At 40.3% G+C, this 14,010-nt stretch overlaps 1 protein-coding gene across 5 annotated transcripts in view; it reads left to right on the top strand.

Annotated features, from left to right (window-relative positions):
* The first annotated feature begins 99 nt into the window (after positions 1–99).
* MPP3 (MAGUK p55 scaffold protein 3) overlaps positions 100–14,010 on the top strand; it is a 36,593-nt gene continuing 22,682 nt past the window's right edge. Inside the window, exons 1-11 of one of the 5 annotated variants that reach the window (XM_026113578.2) lie at positions 109–229; positions 1,490–1,745; positions 2,729–2,839; positions 4,043–4,161; positions 4,782–4,859; positions 6,756–6,836; positions 7,710–7,847; positions 8,829–8,910; positions 10,426–10,511; positions 11,515–11,589; positions 12,648–12,844. In XM_026113578.2, the coding sequence (XP_025969363.1) occupies positions 2,815–2,839; positions 4,043–4,161; positions 4,782–4,859; positions 6,756–6,836; positions 7,710–7,847; positions 8,829–8,910; positions 10,426–10,511; positions 11,515–11,589; positions 12,648–12,844 (881 nt within the window). In that variant the 5' untranslated portion in view covers positions 109–229; positions 1,490–1,745; positions 2,729–2,814. Of the gene's footprint in view, positions 230–1,489; positions 1,746–2,728; positions 2,840–4,042; positions 4,162–4,781; positions 4,860–6,755; positions 6,837–7,709; positions 7,848–8,828; positions 8,911–10,425; positions 10,512–11,514; positions 11,590–12,647; positions 12,845–14,010 lie in introns of all 5 variants that reach the window. The other 4 variants (XM_064524835.1, XM_064524836.1, XM_026113579.2 and 1 more) reach the window with 4 other exon arrangements.

The following is a 14,010-nucleotide window of genomic DNA, read 5'->3' as shown; positions in this document are numbered from 1 at the left end:
CCCGGCTGTGCACAGCGAGCCGAGCGGGCTGCGGCCACGCTCCGCACCGCCCGGCCGCCCCCGGCAGCTGAGGGGAGGGGGTGGGGGGAGGAGGGAAGGAGGCGGCGCGTAGAGTGACTCTAGGGGCGCATGAGCGCAGCGCGCAGCGGGCTGCCGGGTGGCGCGGAACTGCTGCGCAGCTCGCGGGGGCAGTAAGCCGGCACCGCGCTGGCTGGGCCCGCGGCCGCAGGTAAGCCTCTGCCAGCGGCAGCGCTGTGTCCGCAGCACCCCGCGCGGGCGGGCGGGGCGACGCCATTTCGCGGCCGGGCGGAGCCGGCTCGGGCTCTAGCGCCGCCCGCGAGGCGCGGGCGTGGCGGGGCGGGGGCCTACGGAACCGCGGCGGGTGCGCGGCGGGCTCGGGCGAGGCCGGACGCTCGGGGCGGGCCTGGCGGGATCGCCGCGCCCTCCTCCGAGGGGATCGCCTCATGGCGGGGTGGCTAGTGCGGGGCGCGGCCTCGCTGCGTGCCCCTCGCGCCGTGAGGAGGCCGCGCCGCGCCGGCCTGGGCTGGGCTCGCCCCGCGGCGGCTGGGCCGGCTGCGGCGCAGCCGGTGGCGGGGGAGCGGGCCTGCCTGGGCCGCGGAGGGGGCTGAGGCAGAGCCCATCCCCGGCGAGCAGCGACCGCCGCGCCGTTTCCTCCCTGCTTCCCCAAGCCATCAGAGCAGCCACCATTTTTAGTACTAGAGCAAGTACAGTACAGAGTGACAGGTTATCTCTGCTGCGCTGTGACATTTCTTGTAGACAGAAAGAAAGTGAGAAGAAATCCTGTGTCAGAGCTGCCCACTGTGAATGACTCTTGGCATGCAGATGCCTTTTCTGAGCTGATCACGAGGGTGATCTTCTCCTGAAAAGATGTTAAAACACAACTATTTTTACCCACTTTGGAAAATACATTTGGATTACTGAAGCTTCATGCTATTTCTCGACTATGAACCCCATTAGGTTTGTTTTCTAAGGTAGTGAGAATATGCCAAAGCATTTTTCATTTCTGTTTAATCTCTTTGACCTAATGTACAGCATCACTTCAGTTTATTTGGCCCTTTCCCACTATCAGCAGTCTTTTCTGAGGCAGTGACAGTGGTTCAAATATTCTGTCTCAGGAACAGCTGAGCAAGGATATGCTTGAAAAGTGAATTATGGCTTAGGGTAGATAGCTGGAGAGGAAAGGGGTGGTGAGTAGATTTGTACTGCTGTGCTGAAAGGACATAATCATGTTGCTGAGTTCCCCTTCAAAGTTTCAGATGGCTGGGACTGAATTTAGTGCCTTGAAAGCAGCCCTGAATATTGACATATAGAGTGCTCATCAGCAAAGCTTCAGCACATTGGTTCTTGGGCATGAAACGCTCTTTCTTCTTCTGAAAGAGCATTGGAGATGCTTCTGGGGGAAACTTCCATTCTGATTGCTGTTTCAAGCTCCTCTAACTCTAGTGCTCCTTCCCACGTTTGCTGTCAGGTTTCTGAGATGGTAACGCATGCAAGCTCCGGATTCCTGTACAGGATGCATCCTCACTAAGTGAGACTCGGTTTTCTGGCTGGTTTCTGATGCTAAATGAGTTCAACTGGGCGAAGCACGCATTCTCACAAAAGCAGAGCGCACAGTTTAAATTCCCTTCCTTGCTAATTGGAGAAGATTTTAAATACATGAAGGAACCAGAGTTTGACTAAATTGCTTATACATTTCTTCGCACATGCAGCATTGGGGGGAAAAGGTGAAATATGTTTGTCATTTTAAGCAATATGTAGTGGAATTGCTTCTGAAAGTTAAATAAATGTGTAGCCTATGTTACTATGGTATTTTCAGGCAGCTAATAAAACTAAAGTTGAATCAGAAAACCAGAAAATTTTGGTCATGTGGTCAAAATATCAGAGATTTGTCTACAAACAGAAACACAATGAGCATCCTTTGTTACATTTAGCAAAGAGTGAAGGATCCCAAATTCCTTTCTAATCCTTTTTGTGCGATATTATGGCTGTTTTTTTCCTGCAAGTATTAGTTTGATGAATTTTACAAGCATGAGCAAGATTTTAATGCGCTGGAACACAATGTTTAATCTTGGACTGGCGAGTTTAAATGTAGATTCAGGTTTGCTGTTTGAAATTACTCTGAAGTTATTTGCGCTAAGTGACAAGGAAAATACAGCAATAAAAGCATCCACTGGGATTTTTAGAGTATACCCATGACCAAGGTCAGTGGAGTGACATTCCCACTAGCTTTAATGAGTTGCATCTAATTGTGTTAGGGTCTGCATCAGAATGCCGAACAGATGTAAATTACTTTGAGATGTGCTTCTAGGAAGCCCCAGAACATCTTGTCGTGATGGCATCTTCCTGCATGCTCTCTCTATTCCTGTGTGTATGGTTTTAACACTGCTTTTAGACAGCTATGCTGCTGCATGCTTTTTAGTTTCTATCTTCTCAGCCAGTTATTTAGACCTCCTAAAACTGTGGCTAACTTCAGGATAGAATAAGGAATCATCTGTTCTCTTTGGCATCAGCTTTGTCAAAGATGTTATACAGTTACTACATAACATAAGATATGTTATTATTTGCGTAGCAGAATAACTGCAGGAGTCTGCCTGATTCAGGTTAAGCTGCACACTTAGAAGAAAGATGTACTAAGAATTTACTGTTTTTACATAATCTCCATTTGTCTCAGATGCTTCATCAAAAGTATTATCTTTCGTCATTTCAGGACTGCCTCTGAATCGCAGTCCAGAAAGAAGAAATAATCATTTTGATTTAAGTTGAACATTTGTCTCTAAGATTAAGAAAACCGCCATGCCCGTGCTTTCAGAAGACTCAGGTAACTTACCTGCTTGCTTTAAACGTATGACTGAAACCTTAGTACGTGCTTTTCACACAGGAAATGAATTCAACTTGCAATTAAATAAAATAGAATTAAGATTGCTCAACTAAATTTCTTAGCAGTTACTTAAAAGAATACAAGGTAGCTGGATTATAAAAGGTGGAACTGAATAAAGTTAGATTCCAGGGAACACCTAGTTTAGTAAGAACCTTAGAGCCCGTGAATGTAAGCTGGTAGCCAGGCTCCTATAGACAATCTCAGACCTCTCAGTATAATACAGGCTTCCACACATGCTTTTTAAAGGTCACTCCTTACATCTCTGGTGCTTGCCGTGTCACTTGTTAATATTTTCTGTAGAAGTGTTGGTAAGCTTTGTTACTGTTACTCTTTTGACTTAACAGTGATTCCACTCAAGGCTTACTAACCAGCTTTTCCGGTGTTCTCCCCAAAGTGAAGCCATATACACTGATGGTACCAAGTGTTAAAGCAGGAGAAGAGAGTTTGAATCTCCTGGATCCAGATGCACTCTGAAGGTCACAGAGAGAATAGCCTGTGGAACAGAAATTATTTTATCTGGGTCTGGGTTTTTTGTCAGCTGTGGTCCACCAGGAAAAACCTCATGGCTGTCTGACCCTCCTCTTTGGAAAATTAGGATACTAATGGATGAAGTACTTTTTAGAAAACTAGTCACAATCTTTGCTTCCAGTGCAGTGTTCTCAACAACCTCTGACCCTCCTCTGACCCTCCTCTGATCAGAACTTACTTCTTAACAGGTGCTTCAGAGGTAGAAGGACAGGATAACACTGGTAAGCAGAGTTGCTTGGGAAGTAGAGCTAGTAACTGTGCAGCAAAGGAAATAGTTCAGCTACCCTGTGAGTCTGCTGTGGCTCTCTCGTAAGGCAAAGTTTGTTAGAGGGCCAGCTGTTAGAGGAGCAAAGGGGAAAGAACATGAAGAGGAAAACTTTAAAAGCAATGGCTTTAAAAAAGCATATTGTTTTTGCAGCTTTTGCCTTACCATGATCTTTGTTATATCTCGAGCTGTGTTGGCTGCCTAGGAAGGGAGCCATTAAAAAAATGAGTGGAAGATAACCGCAAATCTCTATGTAAACTTAATAATCACAGAGATGGTACCTGAGTAAGTGTAGCTGACTAAAACATGTTGTCTACAAAGCTTTTGTTCTGTCTTGCCTTTAAATATAGGATTACACGAAACTTTGGCTCTGTTGACCTCTCAACTAAGACCTGACTCAAATCATAAAGAGGAAATGGGATTCCTTCGGGATGTCTTCAGTGAAAAGAGTCTCAGTTACCTAATGAAGGTAAAAGTTCCCTTTATGAGTCTACATTTTCTTCACAGGTTAGTTATTCTCTGTGCCATTGATCATTTAGTTTGTTTGCCAAAGCTCATTTGTTTTTGGGTAGAGTTCTATACTGACAAAAGCACATATTTATTTAAGCACAAACATTAAGAACATTCAATGAAAATTAAGATATTTTGTTCAAAAAATACATTTCTGCTTGGTGCTGAGTGAAGGTGACCCTGAATTGTAAAATAGGAATCAGTCTGGAAAGGCCATTCTTGAGGTTTGTTTGATGCTTTGTGACATCGAGATCATTTTATACTTACAGGTTACTTTGAAGTAATTGTAAAAATGCAGGTTCAGTACCCAGTAGTTGAAAAGCAGAATAAAATGGCTTTATTTTCTCCTTATACTGCTGAAGTCTTACGGTGTATTTCTGGCTGTCTGCGGAACTTGCAGTAGCAAAAAGAAAAATAAAAACTCCTAAACAAAACAAAAATAATTCCAATAGAGACTGTTTTTCTGAGAGTTATATCTCAGGAAAGTTACACTCCTTAAATATAAGTATATTCCAGTGTAGATATGTTTAGGAAGTTTTGCATCTCTGTGTAATAATATACCTGAATAATCTTTTTCAGATTCATGAAAAACTCCGTCATTATGAAAGACAGAGTCCAACTCCTGTTTTACACAGTGCAGCAGGATTAGTCGAAGATGTGAGTAAGAATTCTGCCTCCTTTTCCTCATCTTTAAGCCCACTTCTAACAAATTCAAGCTTTACGATTGTGCTATATGTGTATTTATTTCTCGCCCCCCCCCCCCCATTGTCTTTGGAATCCACTGGCAAGTTTCACTCATAACTGATGGAGGAAACGAGACCTCAGAAATATCATGTCCTTATATGTCCAATGAAGACAGACACAAACAGGGAGAGCACAGAGATATTATTAATGCCCTTCCTAAGAGAGAAGCTACAAGAAGCATTCAGTCCTTGCTGGATATCAGAGAATCCACATAAGAGCTCAGCGTTAAGGACATAAATCCCTTACAACCGAGGCTTCACTGCTGTTCACAGAACAACATGTTATATCTTAGATTTGTTTGCAACCTGCCACATACCTGAAAAGTGAAACTTATACCGCCTTTGACAGCTGTTTACAAGTGGCTTGTGCCTGTTTCCTTCAAAAGTGTAGCAAAGGGCAGTTGGAAGGTTTGGAAGGTAGAATTCCTCCCTTTGCAAAGCCGGGAGACCCCATTGTCCCGTGCTGACCCTGCAGCACACTACCACTCCCCTTTCCCACAGATAGCCTACTGCCTCCGTAAAAGTTTTGACACTGCCATCTGTCAAATCTATACAAAATCATCGTCTCCTAAATAGCAGAGGAAAAGTTTTATATAGGATTATAGAACTTCCCTATCCAGAATCCTTTACAGGGAAAGGAATTCTCTCTCTCCCTTCCTCTTCCTCCTGTTCTCCTCCTCCCCTCTCCCCATTCTCTTCCTCCCCTCCTTCACCCCCTTCTCTCTGCTTCTCCTCCCTCCCCCCTCTTCTCTCCTGTCTCTCTTTTTTTCCCTCTGTCTCTGAAAGATTGAGAGTTTGGCTACATGAAGGATTCTCTCCCTTGCTCCTGGTTCTATACAAGCTTCTCAAAGCAGCCTAGTGCAAAAATGTGTTTCTGGAGTTATTATTTTCACTTTGTAGTAGCTGTATTAGAAATGGTCACAGGCAAAGTGTCAGACTGATGAGGTTACTTTCTGATCTGGTCTGGGAAGCCCATGGTCTCTTTTCCCGGTTCAGTCATCAGTTGTTGCCATTGAAAGAAGGGAATTAATTTTTGAATTTTCAGTTATAAAAATTGAAGACTTTACATTTGGCAGGTTATGGGGTTTTTATGTCTATTTAGTGTGTGTAAAATTTCAGATTTAAAATTGATTTTCAGAAGTATTTCATACCAAATTTTCTCCAACTTATGCAGTCTGGAGTTAAATACTTTTCGCAAATCTAGTTAATTCCTTTTCACCTGCCATAGAAAATGCAGGCAAAGTTGTACTTTGTGCGTGTTTCCTGAAAAGGCTTTGCAAAAAAAGGGAATTTAGGCCCTGATTCAGGTGTGAGAGGTTCTCTAATTTTTTTTTTTTTTTTTTGGAAGGTCTGAGTCTCCAGGAACAATAGTGGTATACAGGCTTTGCGGGGGAACGAGGGAACTTCTGTTGCATGATAGTGCTACTTGGTTAGAAAGAGGGTTAAACTGTGTTATCGCAATGCAAACACAAGAGTGCTGTTTAAAATATGGATTAAAAACTTCAGGATTCATTCCTGAAATTACGTTGACTGGAACACTCTTAAAAAGGTATGTTTAGGGGCTAAGATCCTGAATTCTGATTATCTCTTCCTGCACTATCTATCTAATAAAAATCTAAATAAACAGATCAAGAAGCTTTCATTTCTTTTAGGATGCATGCACAGTTTCTTGGGGTTGCGTTTGATCTACCCATGCTTCTTTGACAAGTGATAGAAATTAGCGAACGCTCAACAGAAAATACACTTGCAAATATATGGCCTTGTTCAGTGGATGCCTTTTATTTTGAAGATGCTGTCTTTTATTTTAAAGGTAATAGAAGAATTGCAGACAGCACCAGTGAATAATGAAGAAAAAGAGCTACTTCAGCTGTTGTCAACACCACATCTCAGGGTAAAAAAAACACCAGAGACCTTAATGAAATTCCTTTGCATAACTCCAGCAGAACGTTCTGTTAAGGAAAAATTACAGTGAAGAGTCCGTAACAAAAGGGAAAAGCCTCCTACAGACTGTAGTTCTATTCCATTTCCTGCCACAGGCTTTAGGATGTGAAGGGGACTGAGAAGACACAGTGTAGACGTTTCATAAATAAGGGGCCATATCTTCTCCCCTCCCCTCCTTAATATTTCCTAAGGGAGCAGAAAAGAAGAGTACCCCATTTCTGAGCTCTTTGCTTTCTACAGTCCTCCTCCATTCTGTAAATTTATTTAGGTTGGGCTTTCTTGATGCCTGTGCTTACTTTATATATTGACACATACCAATATATCGTTTACATGATGGGTAAGATAATCACTGTAATAGAGTCTCTGGCTTATCTTTTTTTTTCTAATAAGATGCACAGATGTATAGACTATATGGAAAGAATAAATGACTGATACGAATGAAGAGGACAGGTCAGTGTGTGAGCCAGTTCCTGGTGATGTCAGTGATAACAATATTGGTCTCTGCAAAAGCGCAGGAGAAGGAAACGGGAAAAGAAAACATTCCATGTTCTTTCACTATGTCTGTTGGTGCCCTTTGAAAGTAAAGTAGGTTATTATCTTTTTTCATTAATAAAAGCAGAGTAGAGTTTAAAATTAGATGTGAACCTTTTCAGTATTGTAGCCAGAAGACCAATAAGAAATCATTTATTGCCATTACAGAACTTTTGTATGGATTTTCATAAAGTCAGTTAAAAAAAAAAGTTTGCTGTCATGTCTGAAACGTGAGAATTGGAGACTGTGATATTGCTCCATTACGTCACTGTTTCATATTTCCTTTATGCAGGCAATGCTTGTCGTACACGACACTGTAGCACAGAAGAACTTTGATCCAGTCCTTCCACCTCTGCCCGATAACTTTGATGATGATTTTGATGAAGAATCGGTGAAAATTGTTCGGCTAGTGAAAAATAAAGAACCTTTGGTACATATTAGATAGTCCATCTCTAGTCATAAAATTCTCAGGTACAAAAGCATTGTTGTAAGTATGGGGGAGGTACTTGAAGATGTCATCAAATAGTCTGCAAAAAGTAAGTGTTATGAAGGTAGTTAAATACCGTAAAAAGACAACTTTGGTAAGTACACATTCACAATTTTGCATGAGGCAATTGATAAACATGGGTTGCAAAATGCCACTTTGAGGGAAATGCTCTGTTTGAGATGCTGTGTATATTAAATTAATTATATTTACTATGCACATTAATTGAATGTGTATAATAATGAATGAATGCATACCTTCTCTTACATGAGTGTCAGTGGTGTATGGTAAGAGTATGTTTGATAGCTATATACAAACAATATATTGACAAGATATTGTTTTTATACAAATGGAAATGGAAGAATTGATTTCCTAGGAAAAAAACAATTGCTTTGGGGAAGAAGTCTATTAAAGAGTGTTTTGGAACTGTACAATATAGTAGATAGTAAAAGAGAATGGTGACTTAATTCCTGTTTAAAGTATTATATTGCCAGCAGACCTAGGAGAAAAAAATACCAAATTACTTGGCTTTCCTTGCTTTTATACATAAAAGTGCTGGCTTTGTTGTATAAGGTTTCAGAAGACATGTAGAGAAAGCTTGTTACAAGAAATTCTGTTTTGCACGCTTGAGTGACTTTGATTACCAGCATAGTGTAGGTAGTGTAAACATTCAGCAAAGCTTACCAGCATTATGTAGGTAGTGTAAATACTCAGGATGTGCCCACCTTCCCACAGTCACATGACGTGCACAGGCAGAAGTTGAATAATGGTGAAAACAGTCAAGGAGGGAGACAAAATTTATAGAAAAAATGAATTCCAGTTTAGAGGACATACTAGCTTACATGTTATTTCACTGCTAAGTGAGTGTGTTCTAAGCAACTTTCTGAAGATGATGTCTTTGCGGGGGGGGGTTATGTTTTATTTCAGGGAGCTACCATCAGAAGAGATGAGCATACAGGGGCTGTGATTGTAGCAAGGATCATGAGAGGTGGTGCAGCTGATCGCAGTGGTAAATTTCTGAAGAAAAGGAGATTTAAAATAGCATTTGTAAACTGTCATAAATTTCCAAAATTATGCACACACACACAAGCATCATATACACCTACCTAGAGCAATAAATTCTAACTAAATCTAATGATTATTCATTAACAAAACCAGCCCTTTGGACACTGGTGTTTAATACATATGTAGACTATTTCGTACTAAACAAGCAGCTCATCTGACTCTTGATAGCCAACCGTTAGATGTCAAGTCTGAAGTAGTATGTGATGTAGGCACCCTCCATAGTCAGTGGAGGGAGATGGGCATTTCTGGAGGATGAATTGTCCCAACCATTTTTAGCATGGGACAGGTCACTTGCTGGACCTGCCTTTTTTTCCTCATTGACTATAAGGGGAGCCTACCTGATAAGCTCACTTGACAGCTGAATTACAGTTGTCTAGTGACAAGAAAGACTTCTGTGCATACGCTGTCATTCAGCATGCTTTTGGGTTCTAGAGGGTTAGTTCACACAGTATTTGACCTTGCATTTTCTAGAAGCTACTCATACAGATTGTGTTAAATAAGCTTATTTGGCCTTAAATGTGATTTGTAGAACTCAAGCCTTAGGTACTTTTTTAGTACACTAGTAATACAATCACAAAACTAATGAACTGCTGTGATGAAAAAATATTAGCTAATTACAGCTTTCTTTTTGACTGTTGTTAGCATTTTTCATATTAGCATAATCTGATAAATGTAATATAAAGTGGCTAAACAGTGCACTTAGCATTTCCGTATTTCACTGGTAATCTATTATTTTAGTTAGCTACTTTGCTCTAAAATAGCTACTAGGAAAAATGCCAACAAAGTAGGGAAAAGCAGTCCTAAACTTTAGAAGAAAGCAAAGAGAAGAGCAAAGCAAAGCAAAGTAGGTTTTTATCTTTATTCTAGTATCTTGTATACTAGGTATATTCACTATATCATGAGTTGTTTGTTTCCTGTTTGGTTTACTGACAAATTTTTTTATGCCAGTAAACAATAGTTATAATACAACTGCAACATTTTTTTTATTGAACTGGGTAAACAACCCTGAAACTTGTAAAGGCCCCTGCATGATTTGTTTAAAAAAATTGTCTAGCAGTCTTTCTTGGACTGTGTGGTATTGATCTGTCTGTTGACAGCAGTGTCATTCCTACACTGATAGTCAGCAGCATGCCTCATTACTCTACAAGATTTGACCATCCTTATGAAACTATTCCAGTATTGCATTCTTAGTGCTGATCCAAACATAGAGGCAGTGATTTTGCGAAGTATCTTGGCACATGTTCTCTGTCTCCACACCGTTTGTTTATGTGACTGTGGCGCGCTGAAAAACATGCCATATAGAATAAGGGCAGGACACTTCAGAGCGCACTGCCAACAAAAGCACTTGGCTGTAGTAAGGAATCCGTTAGTTAGGGGGTACATACTATTAATGTAGGTTGGACATCAGAGAAATGGCGCTTTCCAGCCTGTGGACTTACTTTAATTATCATCTTTCCAGGTCTTGTCCATGTTGGAGATGAACTGAGAGAAGTCAATGGTATTGCTGTGCTTCACAAACGACCCGAAGAAATTAGTCAGATTTTGGTCTGCACCTATTTTTATTTTAAGATCTTTTTTTGTCAGATGATCTAGTCATTACAACAGATGATGACATTTGACCATGAGTTTAAAATATATATGGTACTAAAAGACAGAATGCATGCCAGTCTTTGCATTAAGAGCTTTTCTTTCCCTCAGTGGATTATTTAGTTGCCTCCATTTGACTTTAGAAAGTTCTGTGAAACTGAATCATTTCTAAGAAAGATGCGTATGTAAAAGTTACATGTAACTCCATCGAGAACTTTACTTTCATGGTTCGTTTATGACAAGTAAATTGTAAATCAGAAGTGTATTCCTAAAAGAGAAATAGTTTATTCCTATAATATGATATGCTAGGAGGCTGAAGGAAGCCTCATCTGTGTGTCCTGCAGAACTGTCCATCTTTTCTTCACTGCCACATTCCTTGAGGCATTAGCAAATTCTTGCTTAAAGTTTCTCTAGACTTAATGCCCATAAATCTCAGTAGCTACATCTAAACCTCTGTGTCCATGGCCAGCCTGCTCTGTTGCATGAAGTGTCTTAGCTCTTACGCTCACTTGTCTTTGACTCCTCTGCTGTGCCTTGGCCCCTTCTTGTCTTGGGGTGGAGCAGAGTTAGTGACACAGTAAGAAGAAAGGCAGCACTAGGAGACTGAAGTATCTGGCATCAATTCCATCATGTAACAAATTTAGATCAAAATTATTCCGAATACCTATACTGAATATATACCAAGAATAACTGCTTTTAATTTAGGGAAAAAAAGTCAAAAGCATCCTTTGAGATAATTGTATAAAGTTTGGTTTTTGTGGGGACTTTGGGATGGTATTAATTTTGTCCATTTTTAAATGTCTGTAATATAATAAGTTTCCTTTTCATGCTTTATTTATGAGAGAGAACTACAAATGTTCAAGTCCAAGCTGACTGTCCAGGTTTCCCTTCTAATCTGTGGAGAGTAACAGGCTTCTTTGTACTACTTTCAAAGTAAGAAACATTTCTCTTTTTTTCTCAGGCTCAGTCTCAGGGATCAATAATATTAAAAATAATTCCAGCTATCAAAGAAGAAGATCGTCTAAAGGACAGCAAGGTATGCAACTTGATGAAATACTGAAACATGCTTTGTACACTTACACAGTTCTGGCACCTCTGTAAATGCAAGATCCTTGCTGATTCAGTGAGGAGTTTCACAGAATTAGAACCATAATTGAATTAAAGAGATAGTGGAGCAACTTCTTGGCATAAAAAAGTTGTGTTATTTTATTTAGTACAATTACTTAGATGTCTTCTGTCTTCTACTAAACGGTGGCATATGTTCTTTCATAGCATTTCTAGCCTTTTGTTTTGGTTCATGTAGTTAAAACTCTTGCTCCCACCTGTTTCTTCTTACCATGACAGCTGTATCTGTCCATTATCTTGGGGCATTTTGCCACTCACTTCTGCCAAAACACACCTACTCTCAAACAGACCTGTGTTCATCGTAAGACCGCAATAGCCCCCGCAAATATCAGTGCACCTCTCTGAGTGCTTGAATTGTCCTCTCTGATGAGCAATGACTTGCTGTCTGTTAGTCCCTTAAAGGATTCCTCTGTCACTCCCGATTCCTGATTGCCCGCTGTCAGTTCACAAATTCTTTGACGTCCATCGGATTACTTCTAAAAATGGTTCTACTGTGGTGTGTTAAGTGGTGGCAAGTTGCTGGCTACAAATCCAAACTTGAATAATAGATTTTGATGCATTAAAGGAACATTCTAAAGACAGTGTTTAATCAGTCAACTTTGCCATACATCCCTTTATAATGTTATCTTATTCCTCTTAATTTTTTCCTTTATTTGTTGCATTTTGTACTTACGCAGAGTGTGAACTGTGTTTACTTGAGACTTTTATCTTTGAGCTTTATGTTCTACAATACCAATGCATAATGACTGAGTAGGTGCTTGAAAGTTGGTTTATTTTTCTTCACGAGTGGGTAAGTCAAAATACAGAATAGGCTTGCAAGATTTCAGTATTTTTATGTAACATAGCATAAAGGAGAGACAAAGAGTGTATGTTTTTTATAGTTAAAGATGTAAGAATTAGGGAAATGCCTTTTAAAGGTAGTTTGAAATTCCAAATAGGACAAGAAGAAAGCATGTGTTTCTTTTGAAGGTTTTTATGAGGGCACTTTTCTGCTATAATCCCAAAGAAGACAGAGCCATTCCCTGCCAAGAGGCTGGGCTGCCATTTAAGAAACGACACATCCTGGAAGTTGTAAGCCAAGATGATCCCACATGGTGGCAAGCAAAGCGTGTTGGAGATACCAACCTCAGGGCAGGCTTGATCCCCTCAAAGCAATTCCAAGAAAGGTTTGTCAGTGAAATTTACAGGATGTTTTCACTATATAGCGTTACACTTATTTTATGCTGCTTTTTTTGTCTCTGTTGTTTATCCATGGTCCATGATCTTATCCATGATCTGGCAGCTTCAGAAAGATGATTTTTTAATTTTGTGGCAGCAACATGGGAAATGACAGGCAGGATCATGCCAGGGTGAATACCAGATGCTTAGATGAAAGTGCTAAAAAGCTTCATCTTCTCCAGTTGTATAATAAACTTCCTCGCTTTCCTCAGATAGTTTGTCATTGGTTTATGCTTTGTAGCACGAGGACTGAAGCACTTGGTAAATAAGTATATACCAAATTTAAATGCTGAATATCAGTCTCTTGAACCTCTTGGTTTATAGAGACTGTATTTCACAGACTTGTCGTACTTCCATAGTATAAGAAGAAATACTGATTTATTCTAATGATTTTAAATTTATGCATGTAATAGCAGTAAAAAAAGCTTATTTGGCATTTTTTCTGGCTCCTAAGAGACTATTTGACTTGGACACAGATATCTTTTAGAGCTAGAAGTTTTATCTGTTCTCACAGCAAGATATGCATATATTCTAAAGCAAAATTTTCCCTGAAGTCTTGTATTTATAGGTCAGAAGTCTTAAATTTAAGAAGGAATTTGGTTTTGACCACTGGTCTCGTTGTATGCTTCTTACTCCAAATTGCTGGATGTATCTTCTCTGGATCATAGGCATTCCAGAGGTAGAGTGTCTCAGAGTTATGCAGCTCTGGTCCTATTGACAGCCTCCGAGAGTCGCACAATGTCTCTAATAGAGACAGATCTTTTACCGCTTACTGTTCTTGGTTATTTCCAAACTGAGGCTTTAGATAAAACCTGGCAGAACTTGGCAGTTGCTAGCACAGCTCATAACTTAAGTATAAAAGAACAGAGTTGCATAGTTTGGTTGTCAGTCTGCTTTTCATAATACAAATCTCCTATATATAATAAGGATGTGGAAACAGTACTTTCAGCCCACAGAGGAGTGTGAGCAAATGAAAAACAAAATGAGGCAAATCCATTTTTTGAATGGTAGCAAATTGATAAGCAAGCAAGTGGCTTAATAACCCGAAAGGGAAAATGTTGCCGGGAATTGTCAAGGACACAAAGAGAAGATCTGAGCAGTTATTTTTATAACG

Source organism: Dromaius novaehollandiae, chromosome 22 (genome assembly GCF_036370855.1).
Source record: "Dromaius novaehollandiae isolate bDroNov1 chromosome 22, bDroNov1.hap1, whole genome shotgun sequence".
Lineage (NCBI taxonomy): Eukaryota > Metazoa > Chordata > Aves > Casuariiformes > Dromaiidae > Dromaius > Dromaius novaehollandiae.
Note: the sequence above shows the minus strand (reverse complement) of the source record. Positions and strands in the feature narration are given on the sequence as shown.